The 15,115-nt window shown below is 32.2% G+C and overlaps 1 protein-coding gene across 1 annotated transcript; it reads left to right on the top strand.

The window, feature by feature from the left end:
• The first annotated feature begins 1,176 nt into the window (after positions 1-1,176).
• On the top strand, positions 1,177-4,971 carry LOC115711029 (uncharacterized). Its single transcript, XM_030639369.2, has 2 exons — positions 1,177-1,708; positions 1,949-4,971. The coding sequence occupies exons 1-2, from the start codon at positions 1,177-1,179 to the stop codon at positions 4,969-4,971; spliced, it is 3,555 nt and encodes a 1,184-aa protein (XP_030495229.2).
• Positions 4,972-15,115: the final 10,144 nt, after the last annotated feature.

The following is a 15,115-nucleotide window of genomic DNA, read 5'->3' as shown; positions in this document are numbered from 1 at the left end:
ACCTTTCTTGAGCAAGTCTAGATCTTTGGCCAAATCGTTGGCCTCTATCTTGGGAGAATTCTTGGCTGTCCATGATGATTCTTTGAATGAAGGATGGGGACCTTTCTTACGTTTTCGAGTCAAAATGGATATTACTAAACTACTCTTAAGGGGTCGGATGATCTCTCTCCCTAAGATAAGGGATGAGTTTTGGGTTGAGTTCCGCTATGAGAGGTTACCAAACTATTGTATGGAGTGTGGGCTAATTGGGCATCTTTACAAAAAATGTTCTATTTTTCTTGAGAAATTGGACAAAGGAATTGAACCCGAATTACCGTATGGACCTGAACTTAAAGGATCGAGATTGCCAACTTCTTCCTATGATCGTTATCGCACTGATTTTTCAAAGGGAAATGGATGGCCTTTGCTCACTCGTTTGACACGAAACACATTAACGAATACCATTCCTAGACTTCGCAATACTCCACAGCCGCAGCCAAAAGTTTTTTTGATGGGTGAATCATCAAATTCCACTCCAGATGTGTCTGTTACTTGCCCCTCCCATATTGATCCACGCACGCTGGTTGTGTCCACTTGTACTTCTGCTACTACCTCTGCCATTCATCCACCGACTACTTCCCTATTCACACCACCCTCTCTTAATAATTCCTCACTCATTAAACCACCACTGCCTTTCAATTTACCAACCACTGCTCCAGGTATTGTTGGCCCAGTTAATAATAAAGGGAAATTGATTATTGTCACTAACATCAACAACAACTCCCCTTTATTGTTAGATGTGTACACACCTGACTTAGAGATAAAAGTCACAACCACCAATGGCTTTGCCACATATCCTCCAATGATTAACCCCACTCATAGCAAATCACAACCATTGCAGCCACACTCTGCTGGTGCAATCCAATTCTCAATAGTTTCTACTACTGCTCCTGCTACTTTGCACATTACAAGAGCAACCCTTAAAGGTCAAGAGAATATTCATCCCAATCGTACTTTTAAGAGACAATATGACACAAATTCAATGAGACAAACTCTTAAAAGGTGTCGAGCCAACCAAACTGCACAGCCTTCTCTGTCAGAAGGAATTCATCCACATCATTCGGTTTCTACTGGTTTAGATTCAATTGATGTTCAAGACAACTCCGCGGTGATTGCTCAGCAATCCCGCGATTCACCATGAAAATTATCAGTTGGAATGCACGGGGTTTGGGGAACCCGAGTGCATTCCGTCGTCTTCATTTGCTTGTTAAAGAGCAAACACCTCATGTATTGTTTCTTATGGAGACAAAGGTTATTGTTAATTCTCTTTCACGTTTTAAACAATCTTTAAATTTTAGCAATGGTTTAGAAGTTCCTAGGTCTGGGTTGAAGGGTGGAATTATGTTGTTATGGAAGGATGTTGTTGAGGTAACTCTTCTTTCAATGAATGTGAATTATTTTGACTGTTATTTGTTGTGTAATGATGAACCAAGATGGCATTTATCTCTGGTTTATGGCTTTCCTGAAACAGAAAATAAAAAGCACACATGGACTCTTATCAAACGCTTACATGATGTCTCTCCACTTGATCCATGGATGGTACTTGGGGACCTAAATGAAATTTTCTCACATACTCACAAAAATGGAGGACCTTTGAGGCATGATAATCATATGACAGCTTTTCGTACAACTTTGGATCAATGTTCTTTGAATGAATTGGCTTACTTAGGTGATGATTTCACATGGACTCGAAGCAAAAAGAACCCTGCTGCACTAAAAGAAAGAATAGACTGGTGTTTTGCGAATACAGTTTGGCAGACTACACTCTCTTTGCCTACAGTTTCACACCTTGATTATTATGGCTGAGACCATAGAGCGGTCTTGGTGGATATCAAATTTTCTAATCAAAATGTGCATGAGAAAAGAAGATCGCGATTTCGTTTCAAGAAAATTTGGTTAAATGATGCAGAATCTTCTGCCATTATTTCTGCAAACTGGAATAAAAATGCTGGTACTCAGAGAGATATTTTCCAACAGCTTACTGATAGCATTCAAATGTGTTCGAACAATTTGCAGCAATGGCATAATGGAAAATATGGGCACATGAAACAACATATCAAGGAGGCGCAAGCTAGAGTTGAACAATTAAATAATTGTGTTGTACCTGACTCGAATTTTTCACAGGAAGTTCAATCTGCTGAAGCCATTTTAGATGAGCTTTTAGCCAATGAAGAGCAATACTGGCAGCAGCGATCACGAGTGGATTGGCTTAAGTCGGGGGATCGTAATACCAAATTCTTTCATGCAAAGGCTTCCTCTCGAAAATCTAACAACCATATTACCAAATTGCAAGATGGAAATGGACAATATGTGCACTCTGATGATGATATTGCCTCGGTCATTACACAGTACTTCACTTCTCTTTTCAAAGCTTTAAATGAAGACCATTGGGTACTCTCCCATGTCCTTTCAACAATCCCTACTATTGTCACAGATGCTAACAATGATTTTCTTCTTCAAGAATTCACACCAGATGATGTTACTATAGCTTTGAAAATAATGGGTGCAGACAAAAGTCTAGGAATTGATGGTTTTTCTGCTATGTTCTATCATCACAACTGGGATATAGTTGGTCCTTTGGTGACTGAAGTCGTGTTAAATGTCTTAAATTGTGGTGGTAGTCCAGCTGGGATAAACAAAACTCTCATCACTCTCATTCCAAAGATAAAGAAGCCAAAAACTATGAAAGACTTTCGGCCTATAAGTCTTTGCAATGTAGTGTACAAATTGATTTCCAAGATGTTGGCACTCAGATTGAAACATATTCTCCCACTGGTCATTTTCGAAACTAAGAGTGCTTTTTTACCGAACCGATTGATTACAGACAATGTCTTAGTGGCTTTTGAGATGGTTCATAGTTTGAAGAATCGTAAAAGAGGTTCCAAAGGGTATGCTGCTTTAAAACTTGACATGAGTAAAGCATTTGATCGAGTGGAATGGTCTTACTTGGCTGCGGTAATGGGAAAAATGGGGTTTAATATTCGATGGATCTCTCTTATTATGACATGTTTGCACACCACTTCTTTCTCTTTTCTAATTAATGGTCAAGTTAAAGGTTCAGTCATTCCTGAACGTGGGCTCCGTCAAGGTGATCCTCTGTCGCCATATCTTTTCTTAATCTGCTCAGAAGGACTCTCACGGCTTTTGCAACATGAGGAGGCTATTGGTAGGCTACAAGGCCTGTCTATCTCTCGAACGACACCGTCTATTACTTATCTCTTTTTTGCAGATGATAGTTTACTATTTTGCTGTGCTAATGAGCGATCTTGTGGTGCTATCAAACGAGCGTTAGACATATATCATCGAGCCTCTGGACAACTTTTAAATGAAGATAAGTCTGTTATGTCCTTTTCACCAAACACTTCAGCGGCTGTCAAGAGTTCTTTTAGCCAAATTTTGGGCATGCCGGTTAGTGAATGTCATGAAAAATATTTGTGTCTTCCTGCCTACTCTGAGCATGACAAAAAACACCTTTTTGCTGACACTAAAGAAAGAATATGGAAGCTTTTACATGCTTGGAATGATAAGTTGTTCTCAATTGGTGGCAAAGAAATTCTTCTGAAAGCGGTAGTACAATCTATTCCAACTTATGCTATGAGTTGTTTCAAGCTTTCAAAGAGTTTTTGTAGTCAATTAGATACAATGATGGCTCAAGTCTGGTGGGGTTCAACTGGAGATAAGAACAAGACTCATTGGAAAAAGTGGAAATTTATCTGCAAAACAAAAATGGAAGGAGGTTTGGGTTTTCGTTCATATGTTCATTTTAATCAAGCTTTATTGGCTAAGCAAGCTTGGCGGATTTTTCACAATCCCGATTCTCTACTGTCAAGCTTACTAAAAGCAAGATATTTCTTAAATGGTGACTTTCTTTCGGCTAACAAAGGTTATAACTCCTCCCTCACATGGCAAGGTATTGTTTGGGGCCGTGAGTTAATGGTTCAAGGAATGAGGATGCAAGTTGGGAATGGTTTGAACATGCTTTGTACAGATCCATGGCTTCCAAGTCGAACAACGTTCACACCAACTCACTTTACTGGTTCACCATATGCTACGGTTGCTGAATATATCACTTCTGATCATGAATGGAACTTACTTCTATTACAAAGGGACTTCTCTGTTGTTGATATTGATAAGATTCTTACAACACCTTTATCTTCCACTTCTCTAGACGATTGTTGGGTGTGGCATCACACCACTCATGGGGAATATACGGACCAATCTGGTTACCATTTTGCTTGCTCTTTGGTGGATCAACATTCCTCTTCTAATTCCAGCTCTGACTCTTCATGGTGGAATCATTTTTGGGGTTTGAACATACCTTCAAAGGTCAAGATCTTCGGATGGAAATTAATTCAGAATTCACTACCTACTGCAGCAGCTCTATACCAGCGTAAAATAATTACTTCTGCTGCCTGTAGTTTATGTTCTAATGCTTGGGAATCAGTGGGACATGCGATGTTTAGTTGCAAGCATGCTAAAGCCGTTTGGGGATTGTCAGATTTCCACTTTGATTTTCAAGCTGCAAGTCAAATGCAAGATGGGGATTTACTTATGCTTCTATCAAAATTATATACCAAATTTGATTTGGAAAAGATTCTATGCACCATGTGGTTTATTTGGTTTGACAGAAACAATATTTTCCATAACAAATTGGCCCTTAATCCTGCTGCAATTTATGGAAAATCTATGGCTTATCTCACCAGTTTTCAACAGGCTAATTTGGCTTCAATTTCTAAGGCAACCTCTTCATCTGCAGCTCCACACCAGCCGTGGCAAGCTCCTCCAAACTCACGAATGAAACTGAATGTTAATGCAGCGAGTTCTTCAGGCTGCAATAAAATGGGATTTGGAGCTATCATCGGAGATACCAATGGACAAGTCATTGCAGTTCTCTCCAAACCAGCTACTGGAAACCTTAAGGCTCTATCATAGCTTAATTTTGGCTAAGAATATACATTTACAAGTCGATATAGTGGAATCGGATTCATTGATGGTGGTCTCTGCAGTAAATGGTTTAACATCAAGAAATTTAGGCTTCAACGATCTTATTTCAGATGTTAAAAATCAATTATCTTTTTTCCCTAATGTTTGTGTATCTCATGTACGTAGAGATGCGAACCAAGCTGCTCATGGCTTGGCTAAACATGCATTAGCGCTAGATAATGATTGTATGTGGTATGAGGATATTCCCCCTACCATTTTCTCTGTTGTTGTAAAATACTCTTCTTAATTTATGATAACAGACTTTTTCTCAAAAAAAAAATGATATTTTAAATATTTAAATAACCTAGATCTTTTTGTAGAAATTTGAAAAAGGCTTAATTTGAGATATTTTGACATATAATTAGGATAATTATTATTTTTTTATTATTTTATTCTTAAAATAATAATTTTCTAACCATATCTATTTTAAAATTTGTTTATTTTGTTATTTTAATTTTATTAAATTATAAGATTAGAAAATGATATTGGAAATATCTTTTTGGTTATTTTCAAATCATTAGTTAGTTAATTTAATTTGATAAAATAATTCAAATAAAACCTAGCTATTTCAAAATTAGTTTCATTTTTGAAAAGATATTTAAGGTTGTTTCAACAACCCTCAATTTTCAAAATTTAGTTGGTTAGTTAAAATAATAATTTAATTATATTAATATCTTATTTCACATTTGTTACATAGACGTTTTTTGTTTAATTTAAATTGTTTATTCAAAACTTTTTTAACAAATCTATTATTTATTTGATCTAAATTGCTATGATTAACTTGTTGACAGATTCAATGATCTGATTTTAATCATAGTCCAATAATCAATAAATCCTATAAATAATTTGTAACAGGTAAATTTTATATTTCTTTCATCTGTGTAAACCTAGAAACATGATAGGGTCCATCCAAATAAATTTGACCTGTGTGAGCTTATATGATTAACTTGTTGATAAATCCAATGATCTGATTTTAATCATAGTCCAATTGTCAATAGATCCTATAAATAAATTGTAACAGGTAAATTTTGTATTTCTTTCATCTGTGTAACCCTAGAAACATGATAGAGCTCATCCAAATCAATTTGACTTGTGTGAGCTTATATGTTTGCTTTTGGGCTTAGATGCCTATAGGAAGCCCATTTATTTCTAGATATTTAAATGGACTAGGTTGCTAAAATAAAATATCACCCATATGATAGTTTATGTAGGCCCACTTAGGATTGGGCTTTTTCAATGAATAACAATTGTTTAAATAAGCGTAAATTCTTCTCCTTTGAGCCTTGTGTGAGAGTTAGGGGGCCCTTAGTATTGGGTACGACATACTGAATCTAGCCCTCCCTCACATGAACAACTCCAATTGTGAAGGCCCATTTACCGTATTTAAATAATTGTATTAGGCTAATTATACTAGTTTAACCTAATTAAAATTGAATTAGAAACATAATTACTTTTGAAATAAATAGAATTAATTTTTCATTGGATTATTTTAAAATTAATTGAGAAAAACACACTTAGTTGAAACATTCTAGATAGAAATTTCTAGTAACTAATTAATATTTTCTATTATTTAATTAAGTAGAAAAATATATTTAAGTTGAAAATTGATTTATTTAATTAATTTTGGACCAACTTAAATTAAGATATTTTTCTTAGACCTTAAAAATAAAATTAATAATTAAGGTTCTTTCATTCAAGATACTTAATTATTTTTTCTATTTCAAGAATTTAATTAATTAGAAAATATATTTAAGTTGAAAATTAATTTTCAATTAATTTTAGACCAACTTAAATCAGATTATTTTTTTTTAGAATTAATAATTACGTTGATTTTATTCAAGGTACTTAATTATTTGTTTCTATTTTTAATAAGTTTAATTTAATTAGAAAATTACATTTAAGCTGGAAATTTTTCAATTTTAGACCAACTTAAATTAAAATAATTTTTAGAATATATTTTATTTTATTTTAATAATCATTCCCTCATAAATTTCAAATTACATTTATTTAAATGTTGATATTTCAAAAAATTTCAATTTTGAAAAATTAGATTAAGTTAAAAATTAATTTTAATTAATTTTAGATCAACTTAAATCAAGTAATTTTCGTCAATGATTTATTAAAATAAATGACTAAAATATATTATATTTTAATTAGAAAATAAGTAATTAGTTTATGAATTATTTAGATAGATATTTTCTAGGTAGACTTTTGGTATTTTTCTATATATTAAATAAGAAAATTAATATTTAAATTGATTTTGTTCTACACACTTAAATATTTAATATTTTTCTTAAGATATTTAATTAAATAGAAAAAGTATATTTATATTAAAATTAATTTATTTAATTTTAGACCAACATAAATTAGAATCATTTTTCCAAATTTATTTATTTTACTTTAATGTGAATTTCGAAAATGTATTTTTATAATACATTGGATTTTTAATTCTATCATATTTATTTATAAAATATTAAATTTGAGTTAAAAATTAATTTAAATTAATTTTGGACCAACTTAAATTAAGTAATTTTCATAATATATGTTGGAAAATTAATAATAAGGATGGAAAGTACATTTTTTATTTTTTAGATCTTCCTAAGGTATAATTTTATAAATATTAAATTAAAATTTATATTTAGAGTTATCTAAATTAGTAATTTTAATTAAATAAATATATATTAAAATAAATAGATTAAAATAATTATTAAATGAAAATACAACTCTTTAAAATAATGAGCTTTATTGTTGGTTCTACACAGTTCTTGTTTTAGTGAGATTCATCCCCAATAGATGGACGTTGATTAGCAATTTAACGTTGTAGAATCTCGAAAGATAAGTATTATTGTAAGTGTTTTAATCTTAGTAACGTCCATCCGAATAGTGATTGCTAATAGTAGGACTTACAAGGTATGAAACAATGGTGGAAGCTCATGAAATAGGAATGACCTTGACTCTCGACTAAAACGAAGCAACGTCAGATTCTCTTTTCGATCGAATAAAAGGTTGCTAGAATGGTTTCTATTTTAGATGAGCTGACTACTCTATTTAATGAATGATATCTTTGACTCTCGACTCAAAATGAAATACTGTATCAGTTTGTTGGGAACCTTAGAAATTATTTAAGATGTGTTTGTTTTGTATTTTCACATGTCTTTCTTACTTGCTACTTGTATGATAATTTTTGAACGTGTATGAATTTATATCGAATCATGTTATTTTCTGTTAGTAATTGTAGTATAATTTCGAATCTTCACTGTTGGTCTAACTTAGCCTGTTGTTTTTAATGGGACAAATCGCAAAGGATTGTCATCCGTTAGACAAACATAATAGTGTTAGATCTCGACAGATAAGTATTTGTAAATGCAACATCTAGTTGTACATCCAAAGATGACAACTTAGACTAGTATTTACAATATGAAACAATGAAGAGATTTATAATATAAGAATAACTTTGACTCTCGCCTACCGGGACACCGTTGGATTCTTATTTTAAATCGAAATTATCCTTTATTACTTTTCTCTTAGCTTTTTCATTTAGAATTTGCTTAAATAGTATATCATTGGATAGATGGTTTATGATCATATGCTTATGATGTCATTCTATTTTCTTCTATGAAATTGAATGGTGCATATGACTATATTCACGAAGTTCTATTCCGAAATGATATAAATCCTCAATCTTAAAATCTCCTACTTGTATATGCCTACTTATAGCAACTTAAACTTAGAGTTAGATTAGTAGTGGTGGTCCAAGCTAGAATAATTACTCATGTATATTTAGTATAAATTTAAGTCTTTGACTTTAAATTTTAGATTCCAAATTGAATTTTATATTTCAATTTCTTAGAATACAGTGGACAATACAATATGACTTTCACAAGTTATTAATATCCATTTTCTATAAATGGATTAAAACTGTATGTTTATGTATGGATTATGAGTTTTGTATTCTGTGACCAGAATTTTCTTGGACTATTCTAAGAACTCTTTATTGTATTTAGACCTAAGTCATCAAAAGACCACAACCACATTCTTGATATCTATGGAATTTTCATCTTGTTCATAGTGGTTTTGACAAGATCATTCTTTGCAAAGAGAAAATATGCCTATATCCACTTGAAAGTAAGATAATCTATATTCACATATATGGATGTACATTCAGGGGTGGATATGAGTTATCGTTAAATTCTTAAAACGATCACTCTAGATTTTATCTTATGCAAAGAAATTTGAAATGTTTGAGAAATTTCATGAATTTCTAGTAATGGTGAAAAACCATTAAGGTAAGTGGTTAAAGATCTTGCGAACTGATAGGGGTGGAAAAATATTTGGTAGATATGCAGTTCAAAGATCATTAAGTTGATTTTTTGAATTGTATCCAAACTTACCCCCCTAAAAATATAATTTGCTTATTGATGAAAGTTATAGGTCTATGATTAGTTACCAGCAGTTTCCTAAGTCCTGTTGGAATTATTTTACCAGGATCTAGTTTTACTAACAAGTATGTTTCATTAACATCCTAATATGAATTTCTAAAACAATGAAATAAACACATATAAAGTTTAGGAAACCTTACATTGGGTGCAGTCCTTCCGTTCAGATCTCTAGCCCTTGATTCCTTTTTGTAGCAGAGCATTATTAAGATCTGAACCTGGATCTCTTTCTCTCCTTCTTGAGCCTGATTCTCCTTCATGTTGATTTGATTATTCACAGTCTTACACACTATGATTGAGATACCACTTGATGTGTGTGGGCACTCACTCTATCGCACAAGGTATGAAAATTTGTAGAAGAAAAGAAGAGAATGTGGTTTTAGCCTAATAGAAAGAAGCTCACGAAAATTTTTCTGAAAGTTAAATTTCATCAATCTTTAATTGTGAGCCATCACTATCTATTTATAGGCAACCACTAGGTTTAGGTTAGATTTATTTGGCATTAAAATAATGAAAAAAAATGATAAAATCTACACTAAGTGGCCAACCAAGGGTATTGGATTGGGCCCCACTTTGCAATTTTTCCATTTTCTCATTTTTCCATCTCATTTTCTCAAAAATGCCAATTTGCCAATTTAACCATTTAAATGTCGATTCCAATTATTTGATAACTAAAAATTAATTATTAAATAATATTGTAATTTAATATATTTATTAATTAGATTAAATAAAGTCTTTCAATTAATAAATAAGACCTAGAATCTCTTTTCTTCACAATTTAGCCCTTGCTTAGTGAAAATTCATAAACTAGACATAGTCTAATTTTAGAATTAAAATTGATTAATTAAAATCAATTAACTGAGTCTTACAAGTAGTATGGTCTCAACTAGTATGGGGACGATAGGCCTATATAACCGAGCTTCCAATAAGCAATCCTAGAATTTACCAAGTAAATTTAGTAACTTATTAATTCCTCATTGCATCAACTCATAGAACTTGGAATTGCACTCTCAGTCATATAGAACGCTCTATATGTTGCACGATATAGATACGCTATTAATTATCCATTGTTATAATCCCAATAATCAATGATCCTCTATAGATGATCTACATTGCATAGGGATAAAATTACTGTTACACCCTTTCAATGTATTTTATCCTTAAAACACTTGGCCACCTATAAATGATATTATAGTGAACTAATATGATCACTAAAATGAGCGCTCTATCATTTATCTCTATTTAGCAAGCTCGAAGGAAATCATCGTTTCACTTCTAAATACCTATAGGAGCAATAGATTCCATATCTATGATTAGTACTCCCACTCAATTGAACTATCATGTTCCCAAAATATACGTATCACCCTGACCAAAAAGTAGGCTTAACTAACAAATCAAAAAAACATGTATAATACTCTTGAGATCGTACCTAAGCATGTCAGGATTAAGATCATTTGATCTAGGATCAACTAGGTGATATTGAATTGAATAGATATTACGGTAAGTTTATTATATCTAATCAAAGTTCAATATCAGTCTCTTCCAATGTATACTCCATACATTCGATACTGGTAAACTTTGCCAATGTCCTGGAAAAGACATAACACTTATCCAAGGTGTAAGTATACCTATCGGTGACTATCATGCCAGTCTAAATCCAGTGAACTGACAAATCAGGGAACTAAACTCTTTGAACATATAAACAAGATTATATTCCAATGTGTTGACAACACTATAATCATGAACAAATACATATGTTCTGGACTTAATAGAATTTATACATTAAATATAATCATGAAATAAATCATGTGAACCATGCAACATAAAATGTGATTTCTGATCTTTATTAATTAGTAAATCTGATTATATTGAAATCGGTTTTATTTAGGGCACAAAACCCAACAAGTCCTTCTAGGAATATACCCTAATAATAGGAAAAATTCAGAATGATGGAATATTTGTGTACTTAGTGTAAACCATTACTAGATTCATGGATGTCCAGATCCTGATCTTAAGAAAAGCTAGAACTGTTAACTTATGTTTGCATGTTTGTTAGCTATTCTAAAGTGATTAGGGGTGGACCATCCTATGGTCATTTAGATAGGTAATTGCTTATTTTAACAATACTACTTTTTTTTAAGAAAATGCCTAAGTTTCAAAACAAAGTAGCAAAGTAGACGAGATATTTTTATCTTGACTCCAAATTCCTCTATCATCTTATTTTATATAAGATGGTCCCACTGCCTCTGTTGTCTTGACACAATCGATGAGGTCAATATTGTTGGGTTTTGTGCCCTAAATAAAACACATTTCATATAATCATATTTACTTTTTAATAAAGATCAGAAATAATATTTTATGTTGCATGGTTCACATGATTTATTTCATGATTATATATATAATGTATGAATTTTATTCAAGTCCAGAACATATGAATTTGTTAATGATTATTGTGTTGTCAGCATAGTGGAATATAATCTTAATTATATGTTCGAAAGATTATTCCCTCATTTGTCAAATCACTGGATTTAGACTGACATGATAATCAGTTGTAGCTATTCTTACACCTTAGAAAAGTGTTATGTCCTTTCCAGGGCATTGGCAAAGTTTACCAGTATCGGATGTATGGAGTATACATCGGAAGGGACCGATATTGAACTTTGATTAAATATATTAAAATTTACCGTAATATCTATTCAATTCAATATCACCTGTTGATCCTAGATCAAATGATCTTAATCCTGATATGGTTAGGTTCGATCTCAAGAGTACTATACATGTTGTTTGATTTGTTAGTTAAGCCTACTTTTGGGTCAGGGCGATACGTACATTTTGGGAACATGATAGTATAATTGAGTGAGAGCGCTAACATAAATATGGAGTCTATAACTTCTATAGGAATTTAGAAGTGAAACAATGATATCCTTCGAGCTTGGCTAAACAGAGATAAATGGTGGAGATCTCATTTCACTTCGCTAAAATATCATTTATACAAAGCTAAGTGTTTTAAGGATAAAATACATTGAAGGTGTAACGGTAACTTAGTGCCTATTCAATGTAGATCATCTATTAGAGGGTCATTGATCAAATTAGGATTATAACAATGGATAACTAATGATGTATCTATATCATGGAACATATAGAGCGTTCTATATGACTGAGAGTGCGATTCCAAGTTCTAAGTGTGGATTCAATAAGGAATTAATAAGTTAGGGAATTTACTTGGTAAATTCAGTTCGACTTATTGGAAACTCGGTTATATAGACCCATGGTCCCCATACTAGTTGAGACCATACTGCTTGTAAGACTCAGTTAATTGGTTTTAATTAATCAATTATAATTCTAAAGTTAGACTATGTCTACTTTTTGAATTTTCACTAAGCAAGGGCAAAATTGTAAAGAAAAGAGATTCTAGGTTTATTTATTAATTAAGAAACTTTACATGTGTAAATTAATAAATATATTAAATAGAAATATTATTTAATAATTATTTCTAAGTTATTAAATAATTAGTATTGGCATTTAAATAATTAAATTGGAAAATTGGCATTTTTGAGAAAATGGGTATGAAAAATAACAAAATGGTAAAACTGCAAAGTGAGGCCCAATATCCCTTGTTTGGCCGCCCACTATGCATAGCAATTACCATTTATAGTTTTCATTATTTTAATGCCATACAATTCTAACCTAAACCTAGAGGGCATTCTATAAATAGAAAGTATTCGCTTCATGAAATTATGACTTTGAACATTGATTTCTTTCAGAAAGACCTAGCCGCCCCTCTCTCTCTTTTCCTCTCTAAAATTTCGAAAATCCTTGAGTGATAGAGTAGTGCCCACACACATCAAGTGGTACCTCAATCATAGTGTGTAAGACTGTGGAAAATCAACCAACAAGAAGGAGAGAAGAAGATCCAGGTTCAGATCTTGATAATGCTCTGCTACAGAAAGGAATCAAGGGCTAGAGAGCTGAACGGAAGGAGTCATTATATTTCGTTGCACCCAATGTAAGGTTTCCTTAAACTCTTATGTGTTTATTTCATTGTTTAAGAATTCATATTAGGATGTTAATAAAACATACTTGGTAGTAAATCTAGATCCTAGTAAAATATATCCAACCAATATAACTTATGTTCTTAGACCGAAAGTCACGGTACCTTCGTTGGAATTATTTTACCAAGATCTTAGATCGACTCACAAGTATGTTGATTAACAACCTAAATATGAACTTCTAAAACGATAATAAATAAAACACATATAAAGTTAAGAAACCTTACAGTGGGTGCAGCGGAATAATATGTCTCCTTCCACTCAGATCTCTAACCCTTGATTCCTTTCTGTTGCAGAGTATAATCAAGATCTGAGCCCGAATGTCCTTCAGATGGATGTGATCCTTCACAGTCTTCCAATTTTGTATTGAGGTACTGTTTGCTGTGTGCTGGCACTTCTCTCTCACTTGGGATTTCAAACTTCTCTCTCTTTTGCACTCTGTATTTCGTGTATGGTAGCATGCAAAAGGAAGAGAGGAGGGCTGCTATATATAGGGAAAAGGAGAGCTGAACTTTCCAAAATAAACATTTTCCTCATTTACTAAGTAATTGATTAACTGCCTTATTTGGTGTGATCCACCACTTTCCAATTATAAATAACTGCTAGGTTTAGGTTAGTAATTATTTTGGCATTAAAAAATAAAAATAATAACTGGGAAACACACAACCATGTTGCCGGCCATGGTGTGACTGGGCCTCACATGGTTTTTGTAGTTCCACAATTTTATTTCTATTTCTCCAAAAATGCCATTTTTCCAATTCTAACCATTTAAATGCCAAAACTAATGATTTAATAACTAAAATAGATTATTAAATAATATTGTCATTTAATATAATTATTAATTAGACATGCGGAGTCTCTTAATTAATAAATAAACCTAGAATCCCTTTTCTTTACGATTTCATCCCTACTTAGTGAGAATTCACAAATTAGACATAGTCTAACTTTTAGAATTATAATTGACTAATCATAAATCAATTATTGAGTCTTACAAACAGTATGGTCTCAACTAGAATGGGGACCATGGATCTATATTGCTGAGCTTCCAATAAGTTGAACCAAATTTACCAAGTAAATCCCTAACTTATTAATTCCTTGTTGAATCCACTCTTAGAACTTGGAATTGCACTCTCAGACTTATATAGAGCATTTTATATGTTCCACGATATAGATATGCTATCTCATTTAACCATTGTTATAATCTTAATATGATCAAAGATCCTCTATATAGATGATTTACATCGAGATGGGATAAATTTACTGTTTCCACCCCTCAATGTATTTGGCCCCTTAAAACACTTACTATGTAAAAGATGTTTTAGTGATCTAAGATATAGTCACTGAAATAAGAGCTCATCCATTTACTTCTATTTAGCTAAGCTCGAAGGGAATCATCACTTGACTTCTAAACACCAGTAGAAGCTATAGATTCCATATTTATGTTCAGCGCTCCTACTCATTCATGCTATCATGTTCCCAAAATATACGTATCACCCTAACCCAAAAGTAGGCTTAACTAATAAATCAAAGAACATGAATAGCACTCCTGAGATTGAGCCTAAGCATATCAGGATTTAGATTCTTTTAATCTAAGATCAACTACTGATA

Source organism: Cannabis sativa, chromosome 3 (genome assembly GCF_029168945.1).
Source record: "Cannabis sativa cultivar Pink pepper isolate KNU-18-1 chromosome 3, ASM2916894v1, whole genome shotgun sequence".
NCBI classification, from domain to species: Eukaryota; Viridiplantae; Streptophyta; class Magnoliopsida; order Rosales; family Cannabaceae; genus Cannabis; species Cannabis sativa.
This window is presented reverse-complemented; position numbering and strand designations above follow the sequence as displayed.